The sequence below is a fragment of the Castor canadensis genome, chromosome X (genome assembly GCF_047511655.1).
Source record: "Castor canadensis chromosome X, mCasCan1.hap1v2, whole genome shotgun sequence".
NCBI classification, from domain to species: domain Eukaryota; kingdom Metazoa; phylum Chordata; class Mammalia; order Rodentia; family Castoridae; genus Castor; species Castor canadensis.
This window is the reverse complement of record NC_133405.1, coordinates 36,283,043-36,308,420: the sequence shown is the minus strand read 5'-3', so window position 1 is coordinate 36,308,420 and position 25,378 is coordinate 36,283,043. Positions and strand designations below refer to the sequence as shown.

The 25,378-nt window shown below is 43.4% G+C and overlaps 1 protein-coding gene and 1 long non-coding RNA gene across 13 annotated transcripts in view; both read left to right on the top strand.

Moving 5' to 3' along the window:
- Positions 1 to 344: 344 nt before the first annotated feature.
- Positions 345 to 3,563, top strand: Zcchc12 (zinc finger CCHC-type containing 12). Of its 10 annotated transcripts, none has more exons than XM_074062680.1 (4): positions 345 to 576; positions 943 to 994; positions 1,217 to 1,309; positions 1,732 to 3,563. In XM_074062680.1, exon 4 carries the CDS (start codon positions 1,852 to 1,854, stop codon positions 3,058 to 3,060), a length of 1,209 nt encoding a protein of 402 aa, XP_073918781.1. In that variant the 5' UTR covers positions 345 to 576; positions 943 to 994; positions 1,217 to 1,309; positions 1,732 to 1,851; the 3' UTR covers positions 3,061 to 3,563. The 10 variants fall into 10 exon arrangements, with proteins under 10 accessions (XP_073918781.1, XP_073918779.1, XP_073918780.1 ...); XM_074062678.1 differs by having other exon boundaries at positions 1,177 to 1,309; XM_074062679.1 differs by having other exon boundaries at positions 940 to 994.
- Positions 3,564 to 7,682: 4,119 nt separating this feature from the next.
- Positions 7,683 to 25,378, top strand: part of LOC141419706 (uncharacterized) — a 108,329-nt gene continuing 90,633 nt past the window's right edge. The window contains exons 1-2 of one of the 3 annotated variants that reach the window (XR_012444327.1): positions 7,683 to 7,809; positions 11,597 to 11,670. This is a non-coding gene — a long non-coding RNA (uncharacterized lncRNA). Of the gene's footprint in view, positions 7,810 to 7,852; positions 8,183 to 11,596; positions 11,671 to 25,378 lie in introns of those variants that run through there. The other 2 variants (XR_012444325.1, XR_012444326.1) reach the window with 2 other exon arrangements.

Sequence of the window (25,378 nt, the reverse complement as noted above, 5' to 3'; positions counted from 1 at the left end):
GGGGTAGGGGGGCACCAGATGGGAGAAATGGCCCAAACAATGTATACACATATGAATAAGTGAATTTTAAAAAGAGCACAAAGGAGAAAAACAAAATGCACTGGGCCTCAAAACACAGAATTGAGTCTGCGGAGAAGGAAAGAAGATAGAGTCTCAAATTCTGGGGTAAAAATGCAAAGTAGCTCCCTAAGCCTGCAGTGCAATATTCGCTGCGCCAGCTTGTTGCATCCCTCCTTCCCCAGGCCCCCCCATTCCCGTTTCTGGGGGCGTCTGTTCACTTCAGCCAATGCGGCGCCAGGAGCCCGCCCCCGCACTCCACTGATTGGCTGCACTGGTCAGCTCGTCACGCTCTTTTGTCTCAGTGGGCAGGAGATAAAAGCAGCTGTGGCTGCCTTGGGAACCGCGCTGCTTCCATTCGGCTACCCCTTGCTGGGCGGCAGTGTGAAGTAGCTCCATAGGGCAGCCCCCTGGTCGCTTAGCGGCCGAGGAGCCGCCCGCCCTTTTCTCCTGCAGGGCAGCGGGACCAGAAAGCAGGAACTGTTGACCAATTGTCCACTGCCTACCAGCGGCGCACAGGTAAAGGAGGAGGAGAGATTCCCTGGTGCGGAGAGGGAACTGGGAAAGCCTGCCAGTACTGGGTGGCTCCCACCTTCAAGAACTGGCCAACTGTGAGGCAGTTGCCCTATCTTCACATGGGGGTGCTTCTCCCCATGACTCGGCTGCCTTGAGGAAGGAGGTCTGGTTCATCTGGATGCTGCTAATTGGGTAGGATATGTCTGGATTGGAGAGGGGGCAGGGAAGGGGGCCACGCGTGGGAGGAGGGAGAAAGAGGGCAAAGGAAACGTCTTTGTCTTGAACCCCTTTTGCACCTACCTCCTCATAGCTTCCCCGGGAAGATTGCGAGTGGGTGTGTCCAACTCCTATTCCCTTTTTGCATAGCAGCCTCTCAAAGCGGAATCTGAACTTGAATTCTGTGCAGCTGACGTTAGAGCTGGTAAGCCGATGGTCCCCCGGGGTAAAATGGGGGGGGTCATTTTGGATTATGTTCAGAGGGTGGGAGGGAGAATTTTCCGCTTGGCGACTGCAGAGGTGGTGGGAGGGGAGAGGGAACAGCGGGATGACGATTGAGATTGCTTCTGACCCTTTGGTTCCCTGCCCTCCTCCGCTGTGGCGCAGTCTTGATGCCTAGAGCACCCGAATCTGCGATTTTCTGTAGACCGAGATCGATCAGACCCTGGAGGCAAGCTTTCTCACGGAGGGCAGGTTGCAGAGGCTGGAAATAAGGCGCACTCCTATTTTCCCAGCGTGTGTAAGCATCTAAGAAATAACGGGGGCGGTGGGGGAGGGGAGGTTGCGAAGGGGGTGTGGTTAAGACCAACAGGTCATGAAGTTAATGAGATCTTATTTTATTTTCCACGAATCTGTGACAGCTGTTCTCTATTTTGAAAGCCCAGTATCGGTTCTACACGCTGCTCAACCTAGAATTCGGAGCAACAGTTGCAGTACCTCTTGAAGGACTGGAAGGGAGGGGATGGATGTGGCTGCAAAAAGCACCTGTGCCTAGCGCGAGGACACTGGCTAGTTCTGGAAGGTTTTAATTGCCAGTCTCCAGTGTATTTTTAGGGCAGTGGGCAGATATGAAATGTAACGCAGGCTATTGAGGTAGGGAGTGAACACAGCTACAGCTTGTTCCTTTATTAACTGTCCTTTTTTTCTTCTTCTTCTTTACAGACCCTGCTGGAATAGGAGGAAGGCAGAGCCTCCAGCACGCCTGCAGATTAAGCCTTTTTTTTTTTTTCCTAGAAAGCTTGACCATTTTGTTGTATTGAGATACCCTATCGTTTATCAGGCATGGCTAGCATCCTTGCACGTGTGGGTAACAGCCGGCGGCAGAACGCAGCCTTGCCGCCTTGGGCCCATTCCATGCTGAGGTCCCTGGGGAGGAGTCTTGGTCCTTTGATGGCCAACATGGCAGAGAGAAACATGAAGTTATTCTCTGGGAGGGCAGTGCCAGCCCAGGGGGAAGAAACTTTTGAAAACTGGTTGATTCAAGTCAAGGGGGTCTTGCCAAATTGGAATATGTCAGAGGAGGAAAAGCTGAAACGCCTGATGAAAACCCTCAGGGGCCCTGCAAGGGAGGTCATGCGTTTGCTTCAGGCTGCCAACCCCAACCTAAGTGTGGCTGATTTTTTGAGGGCAATGAAACTGGTATTTGGGGAGTCTGAGAGCAGCGTGACCGCCCATGGTAAATTTGTTAACACCCTGCAAGCGCAGGGGGAGAAAGCCTCCCTTTATGTGATCCGTTTGGAGGTGCAGCTCCAGAACGCTATTCAGGCAGGCGTCCTAGCTGAGAGAGATGCGAACCAGACTCGCCTGAACCAGCTCCTTGTAGGGGCTGAGCTGAGTAGGGACCTGCGCTGCAGGCTAAAGGGTCTTCTCAGGATGTATGCAAATGAGCAGGAGCGCCTTCCCAATTTCCTGGATTTAATCAGGATGGTAAGGGAGGAAGAGGATTGGGATGATGCCTTTACTAAACGGAAGCGGCCCAAAAGATCTGAACCAATAATGGAACGAGCAGACAGCCCTGTGGCGTTTCAGGGGTCCCCGCCTAGAGCAAGTAGCAGTGCTGACTGCAATGTGATAGAGATAGATGATACCCTGGATGACTCGGATGAGGATGTGATTCTGGTGGAGTCTGAGGACCCGCCACTCTCACCCTCGGGTGCCCCACCTCTCAGAAGCAGGGCCACATTTGGGGACCAAGTGCTGGTCATTGATTCCCCTGACAATTCCCGGGCTCAGTCTCCTTCCACCAGCCGTGGCTTGGGGCGGAAGAATAATGGTTCTGGGGATGTTCGTAGATCCAGGAAGCGAAAACATGCAAATGGCTGTTCTCATTGTGGCCAGGAGGGCCATTCAAAAGAAACCTGTGACAATGAGAGTGACAAGGCCCAGGTTTTTGAGAATCTGATCATCACCCTGAAGGAGCTGACACATACACAGGAGGAGAGGCCAAGAGAGGCACCTGGGGAACCCAGTGAGCCCTCTGAGCTACAGTAAGGCGCCCACTCTCAGCCTTAAATGAGCCCTTACCTATATTCTGAGTTCAATGGTGGGAAACCAGGAGAGGGCAACTTCTAATTGCATGAATTAATCCACAAAGCGGCTTGCTTTTGGGGTGGAGAAAGGGTCTGGTATACCAACCAGTACAATGGAAGGAGATGGCCTGACCCCTGTCCTTGCTCCCTCTCTCCAAGAGTCTATTTTCTGTGTGTGCCCATTTCCTTGATGGCTTTATTCGCTTTGTGAAAGTGGCTTAATTCATTGTTAGATCTTAAAATATGATTATTTTTAGAAAGTACAAATTACCCAGAACTCTCCACCCTATATAACCACTGTCAGCCCTTTGGTGAATGTCCTTCCAGCTACTTCCCTCTACCTATATACTCAGATATATTTAAAGATAAAAGTGATCAAATATAAGTGCTGTTCTATATGCTGTATTTTTTCATCAAATAATATATGTTGTGGCCTATGTCAATAAATATATATATCAGCATTTACTTTAGTGTCTCTGGTATTATTTTAGGAAGAAGGAAAAAGAAAATATAGTGAAAAGCTATAAAGGAGTGGGGTCATATTCAGAGGTGGGGTTTTATCGTCATTTTGCAGATGAAGAAAAGATTAAATGGGCTGAAATATTTCCCAAAGGTAAAGGATTCCTATACCACAACTAACCTGTCCCCTACCCACAGAGCCAAATTAGGGCATGTATTGCCACTACCTCATTGATTTCTTCTCTGATGTATCCAGAAGAAAGTGACGGGTAGTCTGCTGCTGAAAGGCCCATGCAACATGGAAATTCCATTCCTGTTTGCTGTGGAGAAGGCAGTTCTCCCTCTGGGCAGACTCCTTACATTTCTGCTGTTGTGATTCTGTTCACAACAATGAGTCTCTTCTGTGAGCTGACACTACCCTCTGCCTCCTCCCTGGTTAAGGAGAGAGTAGCCAGTCTTGGGGGCTCAACTCCTGACAGTCCCTGTAAACTCTGGTGCTGTATGCTACATGACTCAGCCCAAGGACTTCAAACTAACTCCATTCCAACCCAAGCTCACCCTTCATAGGGAGGGATGAAAAGCAATCTATTTGCCAGAGCACAAGAAAGAATATGGGAAGCCCTATACACCTTGATAGCAGAGTGGAAAGTATTCCCATGGGAAAGAGAAAAAAGGGGCCATCCTAGAAACCTGCCCCTCATGAGCCCACCCTGTCTCATCTGGTCTCAAATTTAAGGGTGATTAAAGAAGACAGTGTGACCTTAGACCCCGAGGGTTCCTATGCTTCCCGTAGGTACATAAATTCCTATTTTTAAAAGCAGGACAGGGTTAGTCATGGAGTGGGGATGACTGTATGCAAGGTAGAGGAGTAGAGAGAGAGAGAAGAATATATGCATCTGAGGCCCAAGGGAATTTGTCCTGCAGGAAGTAGGGGCTCCACAGAACTGAAAGGAGAAGCATAGAGCTTTATGGGTTGGGACAGGGGTGAGATCACTATGACCAGGGGGACTCACATAGAGATTTCCAAGAACCGCGAAGTCTGGTAGGAATCGCAGAGCTGGTTTCAGGCAACATCCTCGGCTGTGTTGTACCAGGAGTGGCATGGGTTGAGGGTCCCAGAAAAGGGCAATAGGGTTTTAATTATGTTAGCAGTTGATAGCCCACTCAGTAGGGACCCAGGCTGAGGCCCTGAGGGACAGATGGTAGCCAATTGCTACAAGAAGTCTTCCCTGGGCTACCATGCCCAGACCCTCTTTCTAGAAACAGCCCCTCAGCTCCTCCTCAGCTTTTTGTTCCTGCTCCACCCATGACCTTATGATCTGACCTTACCATCACCATACCCTCTCCCTGAAGCCACACTTGTGTTTTGGTGACAGATATTGAGGCTCGCCTACTGTACTCTGCTGCCGTCTTTCTCCTCCTCCAGCACTCAATGGTGATTAGGCCTTCACCTCCAGAAAGAAACTGGGAGGGTCTCTCTGCCTCTGACCCTCTAGCTGAGAACTGAATCGGCTCTGCAAGAAGGCTACTTCTGGCATCCTTCCAGGGTACCTCTGAGCCCCTGGCAGCTCCCTCCTGTACCCCCAGGCAGAAGCAGCAATCCTTGTGCCCCAAAGCCACAGGAGCCCCCGACATACTCTGACTTGCATAGTTTTAACCCATAATTACTATCTACTTCTCCCTAAAACTACCCTTGGTGGGTATCTAGTCCTCACATCTAGTCCAGTTTAGAAAATGGCTCCCTTCCTAGCTCACCTTTTCTTGATTTTATGCTATAAACACTTGTTGAATGATTTGGCCAATAACACAGATTATACTGCCATATTTCCTTCCTTCCTTCTCTCCCTCCCTCCTTCTTTCCTTTCTTTATTGTGGTGGTATTGGTGTTTGAACTCAGGGCTTCACACTTGCTAGGCAGGTGCTCTAGCCATGCCTCCAGCCCTTTTTGCTCTGGTTATTTTGGAGATAGCATCTCCCTTTGAGATTCTCCTATTTTATGCTTCCCACTATGTCTGGGATAACAGCTGTGTGCCACCATGTCCAGCTTTTTTCTGTTGAAATGGGGTCTCACAAACGTTTTTCCCTGGGCTGGCCTGGAGCCTCAATCCTCTTGATCTCAGCCTCCCAAGTGGCTAAGCTTATAGGTGTGAGACACTGCATTCAGCTGATGCTATCATTTCTTTCTGGCACCAGGCTGAGTAGAAAAATGAAAAGAAAAAGAAATCAATTCTGTCCAGACCACCACCCTCCTTTTCACTGGAGTTAGCTGGGGCCTTCAGAATAGACCGCTGTTTGAAAAATCTGTTCTGTGATCCATCCAGTTTTTTTTCCCTCCCTTACCCTCTTCTCTGTGTCCATGTGAAACTGACAAGAATTTAACTTCACTAACCTAATGTATCCAACATTACTTTTTTATTTTGTGAGACATTGGCTTTTCCTTTATGCAAGAACTATGTATTTTCTCCAATTGGATACCTGGGTACTCAGAACACACTAATGGAGTTAGACAAAAGAAGGCTATTAGAGAATTCTGTGTCTGATAGCCTTCCTTTCAAGCTGTGGGCTTATGTTCCTCCTGCTTTCATTCTCATTGGTCACTAAGGGATGAAAACCGCTCCTTTCTCAGAAGAAGCTGGACTCTTGAGTGCCCTTTTGCATTATCTCTCTCCTTCCTGGCATCTTTTCTCACAGTTTCCATGACATCCTTCTTTCATGGCTCCCTCCTCCCTGGCCATTTTGGTGCTCACTTCTTAGTCTGGGTTGCTGACTCTTCTTCCTCTTCCTGATCTTTGTACTGACATTTTGTAGGGTTTGTGTCCCAGGCACCCTGTATTAAATGCACTTGCTCCTTTAATCCTCATACCAACCATGTAAGATATGCATTAATATTATCACACATTTAAGATAAGAAAACAGACTGAAAAATTAACTAGGGTGTGCAGCTAGTCAGTCATGGAACCAGAGGTCAGACTAACTAGGGTGACTAACTCCAAAGTTTATCTTCCTTCTGTGTTCACAGCACCCTACCATGTAGTGCCACTGTTCACATGTGATGCTGTGAAAGGAAAGTGAGGTTTAGAAATCCAGAATAGGGCCTGCCTTTTGTAAGTGTGCCCAGTGTAGGCGTGATTGGCACAGGGACTGCCCCTTGCAGGCTCCCAAAAAATGGCAGCTGCTAGGCCACAACCCATTACTCTGCTACAGAAGGAGGGTCGGGAGACAGGAAATGCTGTCCCTGCCATGCAGACAGTGCTTATTTAGTGCTAATCTGAGAATGTGACAGTCTGCTTCCTTGAGTGACACCAAGCCTGGCTTCTGACAGACATAGTAGTCGATTCAAAAATGCCTGCGATTTAACCATGATGATGATAATGGGATGTTAAATGCTGAAGTGGATTTCTTAGGCCAGAACAACACTAGCCCTATGCGGGTTTGTATACACCTTAGCTATGTATTGTATGGTGTCAATATTTGTCATTTACCTGAATCCTGAGGAAAAGGACACCCACTCTTAGTTGTTTGCTAAGCCCCAGAAACAAACGGCTAGCTTTGACCAGTCCGATAAATACTTCAGGTGGATTATTTTATTTAATCCTCATAAACACCTTGTAAAACAGATACTATTAATATGTCTATTCTATAGATTAGGAGACTGAGGCTGAGTTCACATTCTCTCGGCTACAAATACATATTTTCAGTACCAAAACTTCTTAAACAAAACTGCCTTATTATGTTTTGGTTTTTTTCCACAAGGTTGCTGGGATCCAGATTCAAGATAATTATTTGACCACTCTGTCATCCTGGTCGCCTTGCTTCAGCAGAGAAGGGAGGCCTCCACCCACTCGGGCTTGAGACGGCTCACTTGCGCCCTATGTTGTCAAACCTGGTGCCAGCCATGCTACCATTTTCGCAGCAGAGACCAAGATCATACCACCCTCTCTCTCGCCCAAGTACCACTAATCCATTGTCCGGCGGGGCTCGGCGGAGCTCGGCGGGGTTCGGCGGGGTTCGGCGGAGCTCGGCGGGGCTGGGCGGGGTTCGGCGGGACTCGGCGGAGCTCGGGGATTCTCGGCGAGGTCCGGCGGGGCTCGGGTGGACTCGGCAAGATTCGGCAGGGCTCGGCGAGCTCGGCGGGGCTCGGCGGGGCTCGTCAGGGCTCGTGCTGACGGCTCCGGCTTTGCCTGCTTCCGGACACCAGGGTGCGCTACGGCACAATGGCGTATCCCACGAGGGGCGGCTGCCACGTGACTAGGTATCATGCGCGGGGTCGTGGGGTCATTCGGGGGAGCCCAAGACAGTTGCGAGGAGGGAGCCGCGCGGCACTGTCCAGCCAGCTGGCTGCTTTCCTTCCTCCAAGGCCCTTGTAGCTCTGCGGGGGGGCCGAACGGTGGGGCTGTAGCGGGAAAGCGCCTGAAGTCTTGGCACAGCCGCGTGAGTTTCCCGGGCACTGGTGGCCCAGGGAGGAGACGCCTCCCCCTGACTTTGTGGCGTTTTTTGGCCTTCCCGGAAGACAAAGAAGGAGGGATTTGTCCCAGCCTTTCTCCCAGCTTGGAGATGCCCTTACATCCGGTTTTGCCTCTCCATCACCCTTGGAGAGCTATGCTTTCCCTTGGCGCACCCCCAAGGTAGCGGGATTAAGGGGCGGACTTTGTATCTCTTGGATGATCTGGCAGGACATCCTTGCTCAATAAGCACTGATCGAGTTGCCATTCCCACCTCCCCGCATTAAGTCAGTCACATTCTCACTGGTATGCCATGCTAGAGCAATTCACCTGGTTCTGAAACAGGGGTTGAGAGTTCCAAGAAGTGAACGACCTGAGAAGTTTTTCGCTTGCAGTAGGGGCTTTGGGCACACACAGACTTGAACTAGCAGAGACGTCAGGGAATCCACACAACACGCGCAACCAAGTGGACACACACTGTATACACACACTGTACACCTTAAGACAGTTTCACAGAGAGATGCTAACTTCGATGTTCCTGTTGGCACAACCCCAAGTTTCACCCAACAAAAATGCCTCCGAAACGGAATTCACCACACTTCTTCATAGGGGTAATCTAACTGAGGAGAGGGGTTAGAGAGGAACAGAATAATATGATAAATCGAGGGTTTTTTTCCAGCCTTATCCTTTACATACTATAAAATTCACTCATTTTAAGTATAGTTATTTTTAGTAAATTTATCGAGTTGTGCAACTATCACCACAATTTAGTTTTAGAATGTTTCTATCACCATCCAAAATTTCCTTAAGCTGGTTTGCAATTAATCTCCCTTATCCCCTTAAACCCCAAACAACTACTTAGTCTGCCTTCTGTCCCTATATAGGTGATTTTTCTGGACATTTCATAAGAATGAACTCATATAATGTGTGGTCTTTTGTGACTGGGTTCTACCACTTGATGTCAAGGTTCATTTATGTTGTAATATGATCAATTCTCCCTTTTTTCTGGCTGAATAGTATTCTATTATATGGATATATCACGTTTTGTTTTTCCATTTATCAGTTGATGGACATTTGGATTATTTCCACTTTTTTGCCTATTATGGATAATCCTACTGGTTTCTATAGAAATGTTTGTGTGGATGTATGTTTTCAGTTCTCTTGGGTATGTACCTAGGAGTTGAATTGCTGGGTCATATGATAACTATATGTGTGGCCTTTTTAAGAACTTTTTCCAAAGTGGCTGTAATATTTTCTGTTCCCACTGGTAAATGAGTGAGGATTCCAGTTTCTCTTCACCAACACGTTTTTGTCTTTTTGATTGGCATCTCATTGTGGTATAATTTACCTAGACAATGATTTTTGGTTGTATTTGGTTTATCTAGTTTCACTTCACTTTAGTGAGTGCCTTTTCAATGATATAAAAATTAGGAGCTGAAATGAATGATACATGCTCCCTCCTTGCAAGTAGCCCAGGGAGACAGAGAAACAGGTAATTACAGTAGAGTGTATTAAGTGCTGTGATGGATCTGAGTAGGAGATGCACAAAAGAGAGACAGTGGGAGGAGATGAAAGAAAGAAGTCTTTTCTAGAAGGAGTCTTAATGTACTTCGGGTTTTATTTCATTTATTTTAGCAAAATTATACATGTGCATAGTTTTTAAAAAAATCAAATACTACAAGATTTATACTTTTGTTTTTTAGGGTTTTTTTTGGGGTTACAGGGCTCAGGGTCTTGTGCTTACTAAGCAGGCACACTCTACCTCTTGAGCCACACCCCCAACCCTTTTTGCTTTGGTTATTTTTGAATAGGGTCTTGAATTTATGCCTGGGCCAGCTGGACCTTGATCCTCCCGTTTACGCTTCCCACATAACTAGGATGACAGACGTGTGACCGTGCCCAATTTTTATTGGTTTTGATATGGGGTTTCTACTAACTTTTTGTCCCAGCTGGTCTTGAACCATGATCCTCCCAGTCTACCTCTGGAGTAGCTAGGATTATAGGTGTGAGCCACTGTGTCTGGCTAAGATTTGTCCTTTTTTATTTTTTTATTTAAAAGAATTTCTTGATTCCCTCTCCCTTCTCTGTACTCTGAAAGCAACTGTTTTCTGTTCTTTTAACTCTTTGGGTATTATCGTCTGTATGTGTAAGTGGCATATTTTCATTTGAAAGAGAAAAAAACCAATCAGCCCTGGCATACGCAGATTGATTTTTGATTTTTAAATTGGCCATCCCCATTAAATAGTAACACATAATTAATAATGAAATCCATCTCACAATGCAGTCTACTTTCTGTCAAGCTGAATGAACAGAGACAGGCGTTCTCAGCAGTTAGGTACCAAGTATACATGTTTTAAAGGATTGTCTGAGAAGTCGTTTTCTTCATTGGTAGTCTAGTATCATATAGCTTCAGTAAGCCAGCATCAGAATGCAACTGTGAACTAACAAGAATGCTATTTTCACTCAAACTTGTAAAGCAAAAGCAAAGTCCTCCAAAGCAGTGTGGTGTAGTCCAACAAATTATGACCTTTGAGCTAAGGATGCTGTTTTTCACATGATCACTTACAATTTTCCTGATACAGAAGAGCAGTTTTCAAACTCAATGAAGCAATATGTTATTCTATTCCATTCTTTTTTTGAGCAGACCCACATAACAAAACTTTCTAGTAAGTTATTATTACATTTGGAATTTGATTAATAAAATTTGTGAAACTATGTTTTTCTCATTATGTAAATAATGTTCACATGACATCATTGCTTTTGCTTTTTGGTCCATAAATCCTAAAATATAAACTATTTTGCCGTAAAAGAAAAGTGAATGTTTAATGGAAGAAAAAGAGAACTGAAAAGTAGTTGCTACGTACTTGCTGTGTCACCTTGAGAAGTCACTTCACTTCTCTGGTTTTTGTTTTTATTCTTTATAAAATAGTGATAAAGGGTGATGAGTCAATAAGATAAACTCCAGGGTGAATCCCCCAGTCTCCTAGGTTTCTGTTAATTAATTAATTATTCAGATAGTTATTGAGTTACTATTACATACCAAGAACTGTTAAAGGCATTGGAAATATAGCAGGAAACAAAATTCCTGTCCCAAAAGGAATACTAGTGTACTTGAAAAAAGACTTAAGATGCAACGTGTGTTGTGAGATTGGGTCAAAATTTGAACAAACTAGCTTTATAGGAAAATTTGGGGATAACTAAGGAAATTTGAATATGAGCTGGTCTTAGATGAAATAAAACTTTACTGACATGGAATGGCACAGGTCATTAACTGAGAAGCAGTTGCAAAGCATGCACGGTATCCTCACTTGGTAGAAGTGTGTATATGTGTGTATACACACTTAGGAAAAGATATGGAAGGATATATACTAAGCTGTTAGTAGTGATGATTTCTGTGTGACTGGAATACGATGTTTTTTTATTTATTTTATTTTCTAGCTTTCTACAATAAACATATATTGCCTTTGTAAAAATTAAAGATTATTTTTAATTTTAAAAAGAATCTCTCTTCATGGAGCTTATATGCTAGTGTCTCTTATAAGTATTCATATTATCAAATCTGTCACTTTTTTGTGTTCCCAACTACCGGTAATGAAGGATGAAGGAGCACTCTGTGAAACAGCTATAGAATATTAACTGCTGCTGCTGGAAGTTCCCTTGGAGTGTTACTGGTGAGTAGAGCTTCCTTATACACTAGGAATTTTGAATAGGGTGGGGTTTTGCAGGGCGGTCAGCAGTTACCAAAGAAGGACCTTAGAGGCAAATGTCACAGTGTTCATCTAAGTACTGTTTAGGAAAGAGAGGCCCTGTCTGGTACTAGAGGTATATACAGATCTTTGTTGCATTGTTGAACACTTCAGTCTACTAAAACCTGATGTGATTGAGCGTTCAAATCATGTAAGCTCCTCTAATCCTTATTCTAGGCTATGGGTCAGCACTCCACAGCCTGTGGACCATATGCGGCCAACACCTATTTTTGTAAGTCAAATTTTATTGGGATAGAGCCACAATTACTTGTTTGCTTAGGGTCTGTCCCTGCTTTTGCCCTACAAAGGCAGAGATTAATAGGTGTGACAGAGTCTGCATATAACCTACAAAGTCAAAAACATTTACTATCTGGCCCTTTAAAGAAAAAGTTTGTAGACCCTTTTTCTGAGCTCAGGAAAACACTGTCTCAGTAGCCATTCCTGTGGGAGGAGAATGCTGACTTATGATTGTGTCAACAAGTTGATGTTCTGATTTATAAACCTCATTCTTTCCTGAGATTTATTACCGTGTGCCAGGATTCTCAATTTCTGGCTCTAGATTGGATTTCTTATTCTGCAAAGCTGAGTTGAAGGCCAGGTCATGAAAAATGAGAGGAAATTCATTAAGTTAAATGCTGTCCTGTGAGCTTTATCAACAGCTAGTTGGTGTTCCATTCATACAACTAAGAGCTATCCATGCTTCTAATTCAGTGAAAGTGTTTTCTCCTCTGACTCCACACCCAGATTTCACTGCCCGCACAGGTGCTTCCATTCTACCTTTTGTAAACCTTGATCCTAACCGTTAACATCTGCCCAGTAAATCTTGGATTTTTTCTCTTTCCACTGGAGAGAGAAAGCACCGTATTCACTTGTCTCTTGGTATATCCCCTGAGCCTGGCTAGTAGCTACCTGATAGGGTTTTTCAAGGATTAAATGAGACTTATTAGCTATTCAGTAAATACCTGTTGAATGAGTGGATACATTACATTATAGGAAGTAATTTGGATTGTATTGGGAATTGTGAAATTCTGCGTCAGCAGTACCTGAAGAAATGTGGCACTGTTTTGTTTGTCTTATTTATACAAGAAATAGGTTTTTTCCCTTGTATTACCCACCCAGACTGGAACATCATTCATTTCTCCTTCTCCTTCCCATTTCCCTTCTTCTTCTCCTCCTCTTTCTCTTACTTCTCTCTCCTCCTTCTCCCTAGCCCTCCTCCTCCCTCCTCTTCCTTCCTCTTTCCATAGGGTCTTTTGCCTTCTAAGCACATGTTTTACCACTGAGCCACACCCCAGCCCCTCACCATTTGTCCTATTAGCACTTCTTAAGTGCCTATTGTGTGCCAGATATTATGCTAGATGTTAGGGATAGGAAGGATATATGCAATCTCTGCTCTCATGGAGTTTTCATTCTCATGAGAAAGAGGGTTAATAAACAAGTAAATTGATATGTAAGAATATATTATAGCTGGATACCTGTGGCTCACACCTGTAATCCTAGTTACTCAGGAGACGGAGATCAGGAGGATCACGGTTCAAGGTCAGCCCTGACAAATAGTTCTCGAGACCCCATCTCCAAAATAACCAGAGCAAAATGAACTGGAGGCATGGCTCAAGCAGTAGAGTGCCTGCTTCATGAGCACAAAGCCTTGAGTTCAAAACCCCATTCACACACATATACACACACACATTATGATAAATGATAAAGAAAATAAATAGGCTAAATTGGAGTATTTGATGAAGGCTGTTACACAATTAGTGATTAGGGATAGCTTCTTTGAATAGGTGACATTTGAGATATGACTGGAAGAATCAGCCAACCATGAAAAGAGCTGGGGAAGTACATTTTAGACAGAGAATAGTGTAGTGCAAAGGCCCTGAAGTCAGAAAGGATTTGGCACATTCAAGGAATGAAGAAAGGCAAGGGAAGCTAAAAGAACAAAGAGGTTGGACTCATTCTAGAAGTAGAGAGAAGCCATTTAATGATTTTTAAGAAAATTAAAAAATTTTCTGGGCATGGGGGTGCATGCCTGTAATCCCAACACTCAGGATGCTGAGGCAGGAGGACCAAAAGTTCCAGGCCTGCCTGGTCTACATAGTGAGACCTGGTCTCAAAAAAGAAAAAATAAAGCTGGGCATGGTGGCTCAAGCAGAGATCAGGGGGATCAGAGTTTGAGGCCAGCCTGGGCAAAAAGTCCATGAAACCCCATCTCAAGCAATGGCTGAGTGAGGTGGTGCACCTATCATCCCACCTATGTGGGGAAGTATAACTAGGAAGATTGCATTCTAGGCCAGCCTGGGCTTAAGGCTAGACCCTATCTAAAAAACAACCAAAGTAAAAGGAGAGTTGGGGGGATAGTTCAAGCAGTCGAGCACCTGCCTAGCAAGTATGAGTCTCGCAGCCTGCGCGAGCTCGTCCTAGGAACCTAACAAAGAGTGATGGGAGATTGAGAAAAGACAGAAGACAAACATGCATAAAAGCTTGAGTCAGGTGGGCTCGGCACTCTGGTGGAGACACACAACAGCCTCCACCACCTCCAGCAAATTTATTATATACAGCAACAAACCAGGAAGTAAAGCAACAGTTCTGGGGCGGGAGGAGGCGTGACATTGTAGTTATTGGGAACAGGGGGAACCTGTGATCGCTACTCTCTGGACATAAACATCTTACGAAAAGCAGCCATGCTGTATTTTGCCCTTGCCCCTTTCTGGAGCTGGGGGCTATGCCAAATCCCAGCCTGCAGATTATTTGACATAGCTGTGCTCATGTCAAGTTCTCATAGGCGTCTCATAATCCACTCCCAACATCTCCCCCTTTTTTATTTCTTAAATGCTCCCGATGAAGCCCAACCCTTAATCCAAGGAACTGTGTTTGCACCATGTGTCATCCGACTGAAACAACAAGAAAGCAGATGAACAATAACACACTTATTCCTGCCAAATACCAGAAGGAGTACTTTAGCAAGTTAAACAGATGGAAACCCTTGAGTTCATCCAGGACAGTTTTTGCAATGTTAGCTGGAGAAACAGCGTTATCATAAGCTTTTTGCATGGCCTATATTTGTTGCCTTAATAGCCATAAGTCTACAGTGTCGTTTGTTGTGTTCCCATGCACCCATAAGATGAGCTTTTACCTGTAAAGTTAGTCACTAGACTGAGGCACCAAATGTCCTGAGGAATGACCTCCCATGTGCACCATATCATTGGTAAAGACAGATATAGGGTGGCTTTGCCAAGTGATAGGATGCACCATTGGTGAGTTGGGCATGAAAGTCCAGTATTCATCACCCTGGACAACACCCACCTGTATTGTAATTATGACCAATGCTGCCAGCAATGTTGCTGTGGGATTCCCAGCCATCCCCAGGTTACTGGTTACCAATTGTTGTCATGTCCATTAATTTCTTGATTTGACCCCAGGTGGTTGGCTCACTGTTCTGTGTCTGTCTTGCTGGCAGCTGTCTCCTTGGCCATCCTCTGGTCGATGGAGATGAATCAGCCTCAGGAGTTCCCTGTCCTGGGGCGAGTCTTCCAGTCTCAGCCTCCTTATCTTTGGGACCAGGGGGTCCATGAGGCTTGACAAACAGTGATGGTACCCACACTGGGTGTTCTGCATCTTCAGGAAAAACACAAACATGCCCTCAACCCCACATAGCCAAACAATCAACCTTGTGGCAGTTTTTGTTGTAATAGGCAGCAGTGCCATGCCCAGAAGCATCAGTGAAAATTGTGACAGCCTCTGACCGGGGGGAGGATAGAATAATTTTTGGAAAGACATATGTGTGAAGGGAGGCAAACTGTAAAAATTTTGAATGCAGATGATGTTCCCTGACCTGTCCTGGAAAATTATCCAGTGCAGACTGCCATAAGTCTGAAAATTGCCATAACCAATGCTGTTGATCTATTGAAAATGGGACAACAATGTTACTGGGCTCATGCCCCAGCAATTCACAGCAAGTGCATCCCTTAGCGGTCAGCCTAGCCACCAGCTCATGACATGGTGTAAGAACCTTAGCAGGAGAGTGACCTAAGTGTAACCATTCCAACACCCCCTGCAATTGCCAGAGTGCTTCCACAGCTGCGGCACCACAGGAATGGAGCTAGGTTTGGCCGGCTGAGCTCTTTTAGGAGGCAGGGCCACCTGTGACTCAGTCACTCTTGGGCCCACCTGTTCCCGGCAGTGGTGCTGTGCTCCGCAAATCCTGTTTCTCCCCTCTGACACCAAGGGCATATCTTGGGGAGTCAAGTCAGATACTGAAGAGGAGAATCTTTGTTTATGTGAGGGAGTGGGAACCAAACAATCTCTAATCATGGACCATGAACCGAAAGTAAAAATTGGCATCTAAATTTACTGTGCCGTCCTCAGGGAACCACGGGCAAGTATCCTGTACAAAATCTAAAAACTGCATAAGCTGAAGTGACTTGACCCTGCTTCTTCTAATCTTTAGCATAGCTTTTAAAGCCTGTATATAGAGTTCTCGGCCTTTTAGATTTGTACTGTCCCATGTTTTTACACCTGACTGTATTCACTTCACTCTCCCCCTCACCTTATTTTTTACTACACGCATGCTTCTTGGAGAGTGTCTCCTCCTCTCGGCCTTCAAGTTCCCCATAGTTAGGTCCCTGTTCGGGTACCACCTCCTGTGGCCTGTGCTAGCTCATCCTAGGAACCTAACTGGGAGTGATGGGAGATTGAGAAAAGACAAAAGACAAACATGCAAAATGCTGGGGTCAGGTGGGCTAGGCGCTCTGGTGGAGACCACAACAGCTTCCACCACCTCCAGTGAGTTTATTATATACAGTGGCAAACCAGGAAGTCCAGCAACAGTTCTGGGGCGGAACCTGTGATCGCTACTCTCTGGACATAAACATCTTACGAAAAGCAGCTGTGCTGCATTTTGCCCTTGTCCCCTTCTGCAACTGGGGGCTGTTCCCATCCCAGCCTGCAGATTATTGACATAGCTGTGCTCACTCCCTTCTGCAGCTGGGGGCTATGTCAAATCCCAGCCTTCAGATTATTTGACATAACTGTGCTCATGTCAAGTTCTCATAGGCGTCTCATAATCTGCTCCCCACACTTGAGGCCCTAAGTTCAACCCCCAGTACTGCAAAAAGAAGGAAGGAAGAAAGGAAGGAAGGAAGGAAGGAAGGATGGATAAGTTTAATTTAAAAAGTATCTGAGCCTGACACCTGTGGCTCTTGCCTGTAAGCAATAGGCTGAGATGAGAGTATTGCAGTTCCAAGACAGCCTGGGCAAAAACGTTCATGAGACGCCATCTCAAAAGAAAATGCTGATAACATTTCGTTCTTCTTCATGGCTGCATAAAATTCCACTGTGTATAGATACCACATTTTCTTAATCCATTCGTCAGTAGTGGGGCATCTTGGCTGTTTCCATAACTTGACTGTTGTGAATAGTGTCGCAATAAACATGGGTGTGCAGGTGCCTCTGGAGTAACCTGTGTCACAGTCTTTTGGGTATATCCCCAAGAGTGGTATTGCTGGATCAAATGGTAGATCAGTGTTTAGCTTTTTAAGTAGCCTCCAAATTTTTTTCCAGAGTGGTTGTACTAGTCTACATTCCCACCAACAGTGTAAGAGGGTTCCTTTTTCCCCCCATCCTCGCCAACACCTGTTGTTGGTGGTGTTGCTAACGAAATGTTATCATTAGCCGGTAAATGGGTGGAATTGGAGAACATCATTCTGAGTGAGGTTAGCCTGGCCCAAAAGACCAAAAATCGTATGTTCTCCCTCATATGTGGACATTAGATCAAGGGCAAACACAACAATGGGATTGGACTTTGAGCACATGATAAAATCGAGAGCACACAAGGGAGGGGTGAAGATAGGTAAGACACCTGAAAAATTAGCTAGCGTTTGTTGCCCTTAATGCAGAGAAACTAAAGCAGATACCTTAAAAGCAACTGAGGCCAATAGGAAAAGGGGACCAGGAACTAGAGAAAAGGTTAGATCAAAAAGAATTAACCTAGAAGGTAACACACACACACAGGAAATTAATGTGAGTCAACTCCCTGTATAGCAGGCTATCCTTATCTCAACCAGCAAAAACCCTTGTTCCTTCCTATTATGGCTTATACTCTGTCTACAACAAAATTAGAAATAAGGGCAAAATAGTTTCTGCTGGGTATTGGGGGGGAGAGGGAGGGGGCAGAGTGGGTGGTAAGGGAGGGGGTGGGGGCAGGGGGGAGAAAATGACCCAAGCCTTGTATGCACATATGAATAATAAAAGAAAAAAAAAAGAAAATGATGGTAATGGTGGTATGTGCCTGTCATCCTAGCTATGGCAGTAAAGCATAAAATAGAAGGATCATAGTCTGGGCTGATCTAGGCAAAAAGTGAGACCCTATCTCAAAAATAATCAGAGCAAAAAGGGCTGGAGCTGTGACATAAGTATTAGAGCACCTGCCTAGCAAGTGTGAAGCCCTGAGTTCAAACTTCGGTACCTCCAAAAAAATCTGCTTGGTAGACAGAATATAGGACCCAATGATGTCCACTTACAAATTTCCCAGAACTTGTGAATATGTTCCCTCATAGGACAAAAAGGACTTTCCAAATGTGATTAAGCTAAGGATCTTGTGATGTATTATACTGGATTATCCAGGTAAGCACAATGTAATTATAAAGGTTCTTAGAAGAGGAAGGCAGAAGGGCCAAAGTCAGAGGAAGGAGATGGGAATTAGAAAGCAGGGGTAAAAGCTACAGAGAGATTTAGAAGCACTGTGCTGCTGTCTAGTAGATGGTTGTAGGGGCCATAAGCCAAGGAATATAGTTGGTATCTAGATGCTGCAAAAGACAAGGAAAGACATTCTCCTCTAGAGCCCCCAATGGGAATGCAGCCCTGTTGATGTCTTTATGTTAGCCCCATGAGACCCATTTAAACCTTTTACCTTCGGAACTATAATATAATACATCTGTGATGTTTTCTTTTTTTATTTTTTGGTGGTACTGAGGTTTGAACTAAGAGCCTCACACTTGATAACCAGGTGCTCTACATCTTGAGCCACTCCACCAGCATCTGTGATTTTTTTTAGTAAAAGTAACATTAAAGTTTATTAGGAGAGGAACAGGGGGCAGAAAAGAGAGAGAGAGAGGCCTTTCCTATTCCCCATGGAGGAAATTGGAGCAAAGACTGTTCTGTGATGTTTTGAGCCACTAACTTTGTGGCAGTTTGTTACAGGAGCCCTGTGTGGTGTTCAAACTATGTGGGTTCAAACTGTGTAGCCTCAAACTGATGAGATCAGTAACTTGTCAGGATGGATGGGAACAGGGCAGAAAGAATGGGGGAATAGGAGTGGAATAGAAGGGATGAGAAAGTGCACTTCTTGCAGCATACATTTTTTTATTCATTTACTCACATGTGCATACATTGTTTGGGTCATTTCTCCCCCCACCCCCTTCCCCTGCCCTTTCCCCCTCCCCCTTCACTTCCAGGCAAAAGCTGTTCTGTGCTTTTCTCCAGTTCCATTGAAGAGTAGAAATAAGCAATAATAGGAAAGACATAGCATTTTTGCTAGTTGAGATAAGGACAGCTATAGAGAGAGATTCCTAGCATTGCTTTCATGTACAAATGTGTTACAACCCAGGTTGATTCATCTCTAACTGATCTTTACATGGGTTCCTTCCTGTTCCCCTTCTGTCATTTTGAGGTTTCTGTAGTAATTCCTCTGGAGTGGGGACATCAAATGCTTTCATGTTTTGGGTTTGCTATCTAACCCCATACCTGCCATATATGTTCTCCCCATGTCATGTAATCCAAGTCCTACAACATTGCTGTTTTTGCCCTAGATCTAAAGACTGCATATGAGGGAGAACATACGAGTTTTGGTGTTCTGAGTCTGTCTAACCTCCCTCAGAATGATGTTCTCCAGTTCCATCCATTTACTTTCAAATGATAAGATTTCATTCTTTTTCATGGCTGAGTAAAATTCCATTGTGTATAAATACCACATTTTCTTGATCCACTCATCAGTAGTGGGGCATCTTGGTTGTTTCCATAACTTGGCTATTGTGAGTAGCGTGCAGCATACATTTTTGTATATAGTTACGATTTTTAGGATCATGTTGATGTTTCACCTACAAAAATTAATATGGGCAAAGAGGTGCCCAAAATGGAATACAAATAGACCCAAAGGAACTACATTACAAATAAATTTGTAACTATATTACAAATACATAAGGACCACAATGAAATGATGGGAGAAAATAGCCTAGGTATTATCGACTGAGTTGTGTTCCCTGCAAGTATTGAAGCCTTAATCACCAATGTGACTATTTTTGGAACTAGAACCTTTAAGGAGGTAATTAAGCTTAAATGAATTCATAAGCATGGAGCCTTATAAAAAAAGGAAGAACTACCAGGAGTGCATGCTACAAAAAAGGCTATCTGCAAGCCCAGGAGAGAGGCCTCACCAGAAACCAACACTGCTGACAATTTGATCTTGAACTTCCAGCTCCCAGAACTGTGAGAACAAAATACTTTTTTGGGGAAGTTCTCTTTTCATTTTATTTTATTTTTTTAATACACGATCTTTTTATTTTTTATCATCATATTATTATACTGGGGTACATTGTGACATTTTCAAAAGTGCCTACAATATATCATAGTTGAATTCACCTCCTTTATCATTCTCCTTCATCCCCCTTCCCCCATTCCTGGAATAGTTTCAGCAGGTCTCATTTTTCCATTTGCATACATGAGTACATGATATTTCTACCATGTTCACCCTCCCACAACCCCTTATATCCTCCTCCTCCCACTAGCACCAGCCTCCAGACAAAGCCTGATTTATGTTCCTGTTCTCCGTTTTTGAGAAAAAATACATTTTTTTGTTTTGTTTAAGATATCTATACAGAAAGTTTCATTATGACATTTCCATATATGTATGTATTGTATCCCGAATTGGTTCATCCCCTCCATTTTTCTCCTTTCTAGCCTTGGTGATTTCAGCAAGTTTAAAAATTCTATATTCATTCTTGTATAGAAAGTACCTCAACCATAGTCACCTTCTTTTTTTTTTTTCATTTTTTTTTCTCCCCCCTGCCCCCACCCCCTCCCTTACCACCCACTCCACCCCCTCCCGCTCCCCCCCTCAATACCCAGCAGAAACTATTTTGCCCTTATCTCTAATTTTGTTGTAGAGAGAGTATAAGCAATAATAGGAAGGAACAAGGGGTTTTGCTGGTTGAGATAAAGATAGCTATACAGGGCATTGACTCACATTGATTTCCTGTGCGTGGGTGTTACCTTCTAGGTTAATTCTTTTTGATCTAACCTTTTCTCTAGTACCTGGTCCCCTTTTCCTATTGGCCTCAGTTGCTTTAAGGTATCTGCTTTAGTTTCTCTGCATTAAGGGCAACAAATGCTAGCTAGTTTTTTAGGTGTCTTACCTATCCTCACCCCTCCCTTGTGTGCTCTCGCTTTTATCATGTGCTCATAGTCCAATCCCATTGTTGTGTTTGCCCTTGATCTAATGTCCACATATGAGGGAGAACATACGATTTTTGGTTTTTTGAGCCAGGCTAACCTCACTCAGAATGATGTTCTCCAATTCCATCCATTTACCAGCGAATGATAACATTTCGTTCTTCTTCATGGCTGCATAAAATTCCATTGTGTATAGATACCACATTTTCTTAATCCATTCGTCAGTGGTGGGGCATCTTGGCTGTTTCCATAACTTGGCTATTGCATAGTCACCTTCTTAAACTTCCTTCTTTTACCCTTCCCCTCCAACTAGTGCCCTCTCCTTAGCATAGCCTGTTTTTCATTTTTGTCCTTCATTGTTTTGGTGTCTGTTCGTTGATCACTGGGATTTTTGCCTTGGTATTGTATCTGTACATACATTGTGCTTAAGTCAGTGTAACTCTCCTTCACTGCACTTCCTTGCCCTTTTCTTCCCATTCTGTGTTGTTTAATGGTTTTTAGTGATTTTCTCGTGTCTTGAGTTCAAAATACTTTTTGTTTCATTTGTTGTATTTCATTATGATATTCCTAGCTGATTTAACTTTGTAAAACAATATTTTAACTATAAGAGAGTGGTTCTCAAATTTCAATATGCATCAGAGGGGATGCTAAAACTCAGATTGACAATCCCTGATCCTAGAATTTCTGATCCAATAGGTCTGGGTTGGGGGGGGGGGGGTCCAAGAATTTGCTTTTGTAATTAGTTCCTGAATGATGCTAATGCTCCTGGTCCAGGGACCAGACTTTAGAATTAAAGATGAATTGCCAACTGTAATTCGTATTATTCTCCACAGGAGTATAGTTCTGAATATGTGTATGTTTCAGTCTTGAACAAATAAGTAAATATATGGTGAATAATGAGAGCAGATAAAGACAGAGATCTAGCATTAACCTTGTGGTAATCAGTGCTATCAGTATGAATTGTTTTATATGTGCACACATCCCTTTCCCTCCCATGCTCATACATAAATACAGAAATAGAAATTGATATTTGTGTATATACATATATTTCCTACTTTTCTCTGAAAAAGGCCTAGAAGCAAGGACATTCCAATACCAATGAACATACCTACCACTCAGATCTTGGTTTTAAAATACCATTTTCCATCTTCAACAAAATTGGAGAAGAGGGCAGAACAGGTTCTGCCCTGCCTGGAAGCAAGGGGAGGTAGGGGGGATAGAGAGAGGGTGGGGGGCGTGGCCCAAACAACGTATGCATATATGAATAAATAAAAAATATAAATAAAATAAACATAAAAGTAGTATTTAAAATACACTAATAAAGTAAAATACCATTTTCCAAATAGAGGGAACTGGGATTCCTTGGAAAAATGGCCACCTTCAGGGCCAAGGAAGGAAAAGTATAAGATGAACTTGAAATGTTTTCTCATGCCAGAAAGTAAGAAAGTATTTATGACATAATGGAGACATGTCAAAAAGACACAGGAGTCAACTTGAAGGGATTCCTATTGCCAAAATCTGGGATAATTTAAGCTATAAAGTAAATTAATAATGGATTATAACCCAGAGAATAAAATATGAATCCATGAGTTCCTGCTAATATAAAGAAACAACTGAATAAAATAAATAAATGAGGAAGATGGGAAAGTACATTTTACAGAATTCCAATTAACTGATATAGAGAAAATAATGGAAATAGAAACTTGTCATGTGGTAATAACCACAGTAATAATTGTTTCAAGCAAGAATGGATGCTAAAATTAATGAAAATCAGTATAAGAAAGAGAATATTTATAGCTTCAGAGTATTTCTCCATACTTATAAATTACAAAGGGCCAAATATTAACTTTACTCTGGAGAAACCCAGCAGACACCCTCTTAACCAACGATCAAAGTTAGCATCACTGGGATTAAGAAAATGTGGTATCTATACACAATGGAATTTTATGCAGCCATGAAGAAGCACGAAATGTTATCATTTGCTGGTAAATGGATGGAATTGGAGAACATCATTCTGAGTGAGGTTAGCCTGGCCCAAAAGACCAAAAATCATATGTTCTCCCTCATATGTGGACATTAGATCAAGGGCAAACACAACAATGGGATTGGACTTTGAGCACATGATAAAAGCGAGAGCACACAAGGGAGGGGTGAGGATAGGTAAGACACCTAAAAAACTAGCTAGCATTTGTTGCCCTTAACGCAGAGAAACTAAGGCAGATACCTTAAAAGCAACTGAGGCCAATAGGAAAAATTAGCTAGCATTTGTTGCCCTTAACGCAGAGAAACTAAGGCAGATACCTTAAAAGCAACTGTGGCCAACAGGAACTAGAGAAAAGGTTAGATAAAAAAGAATTAACCTAGAAGGTAACACACACACACAGGAAATCAATGTGAGTCAATGCCCTGTATAGCTATCCTTATCTCAACCAGCAAAAACCCTTGTTCCTTCCTATTATTGCTTATACTCTCTCTACAACAAAATTAGAAATAAGGGCAAAATAGTTTCTGCTGGGTATTGAGGGGGTGGGGGGGAGAGGGAGGGGGCAGAGTGGGTGGTAAGGGAGGGGGTGGGGGCAGGGGGGAGAAATGACCCAAGCCTTGTATGGACATATGAATAATAAAAGAAAAAAATTAAAAAAAATGTTAGTATCACTAGTAATAGAACAGACTGACACCCTGTGCCTCTTGATATGACACGTGAGAAGGATACATCATCACAAATCTGTAGTTTTCTTACCACAACATACAGTCTGAATTGAGTCATGAAGACCATCAGACAAGCCCCAAATTGAAAATGTCAGTGTTTTTGAAAAATGTTAAGCCAATGGGAAAAAAAAATAGTGAGGGGCTGTTTCAGGTCAAAGGAGCTTAAGGAGACATGTGTGATCCTGGAGCAGAAAAAGGATGTTGGTGGGACAATTAGGGAAAAGTGTACATGATATATACATTAGATAATAATAGTAATAATACTTGAATGTTAATTCTTGACATATCAGCACTGTGGTTATGTCAGAATATAATATTTGGGAAATCTTGGTGAAGAATGATGGGGATTTTTTGTACTATTTTTGCAACTTTTTTGGTAAGTCTGTAATTGCTTCAAAATGACAACTTGATGATAAAATATGAGTTATTTGCCTCTCCCCAAGTATCCCTCAGTAATCTGATTGCTCTGTGCAGTATGACTTATGGAGAGGACAGAGTTAAGTGGAGAGACCAGTCAGGAGGCTATTGCACTATACCAAAGGACAGATGATGGTGGCCTGACCTAGAGAGATGATAGTAGTGGAAATGGAAAGGGGTGGATGGATTCAGGATGCATTTTGACATCTCCATGGAAATGACATTGCACAGAGGGAATGGAAGGGGGGAACAACATCATTGAAAAAGGTGGTTTTCTAGGCATTACCTTCAGATACAGTGTGGAATGGAATAGACCCTACATGCATTACAAGTGTTTTCATTAGATGTTGTGGATTCAGAGTACTCTATTGTGCAAGATGGATTGTTTACTGTGGAATTTTTTAAATTATCTTTATCTTTTTTACCCATCATTTTTAGTAGTGTTGCTGTCATCCAAGGGGAAACAAGGAAAGGAGCTTTCTTTGGTTTCCTCTTGTGTTTACCTTTGCCAAAGTCCCTTTTGCTAATCTCTCTCTGTTCTTCTCACTCAAATTGTGTTGTCATACAATCTTTGTCTTCTTAGGTTTCCACATTAATATGTCCTTTCCTACACTTGAGTCTTTACCTAGAATACTGTTATTACAATCTTGTCTCTTTTGGTGAACTAATTCAAGTTATAACACAAATATATATATATATGGAACTGTCACAAAGAAATTCCCTGTACAGCTACCTTAAACAAACAAAAATGTCATTTTTTTTCTTTGACAAAATCAGAGAGCAGAAGGGTGGAACAGGTTGGTACCAATGGGAGGGGGAGGATGTGGGGAGTGTGGGAAGGTGAATAAGGTGCAAATACTGTGTACACATGTATGTAAATAGAAAAATGATACCTGTTGAAATTATTTCAGGAATGGAGGGGAAGAATAAAGGAGAATGACGGAGGGGGTGAATTCAAATATAATATATTTGATACATTGTAAGAATTTTTGTAAATGCCACAATGTACCCCCAATACAACAATAAAAATTATGTAAAAAAATTTGGTTTCTTTTAAGGCTCA

Bases quoted from the DNA above. Each gene is read 5' to 3' on its own strand.
- Zcchc12 (XM_074062680.1), top strand. From the start codon at position 1,852: ATGGCTAGCATCCTTGCACGTGTGGGTAACAGCCGGCGGCAGAACGCA.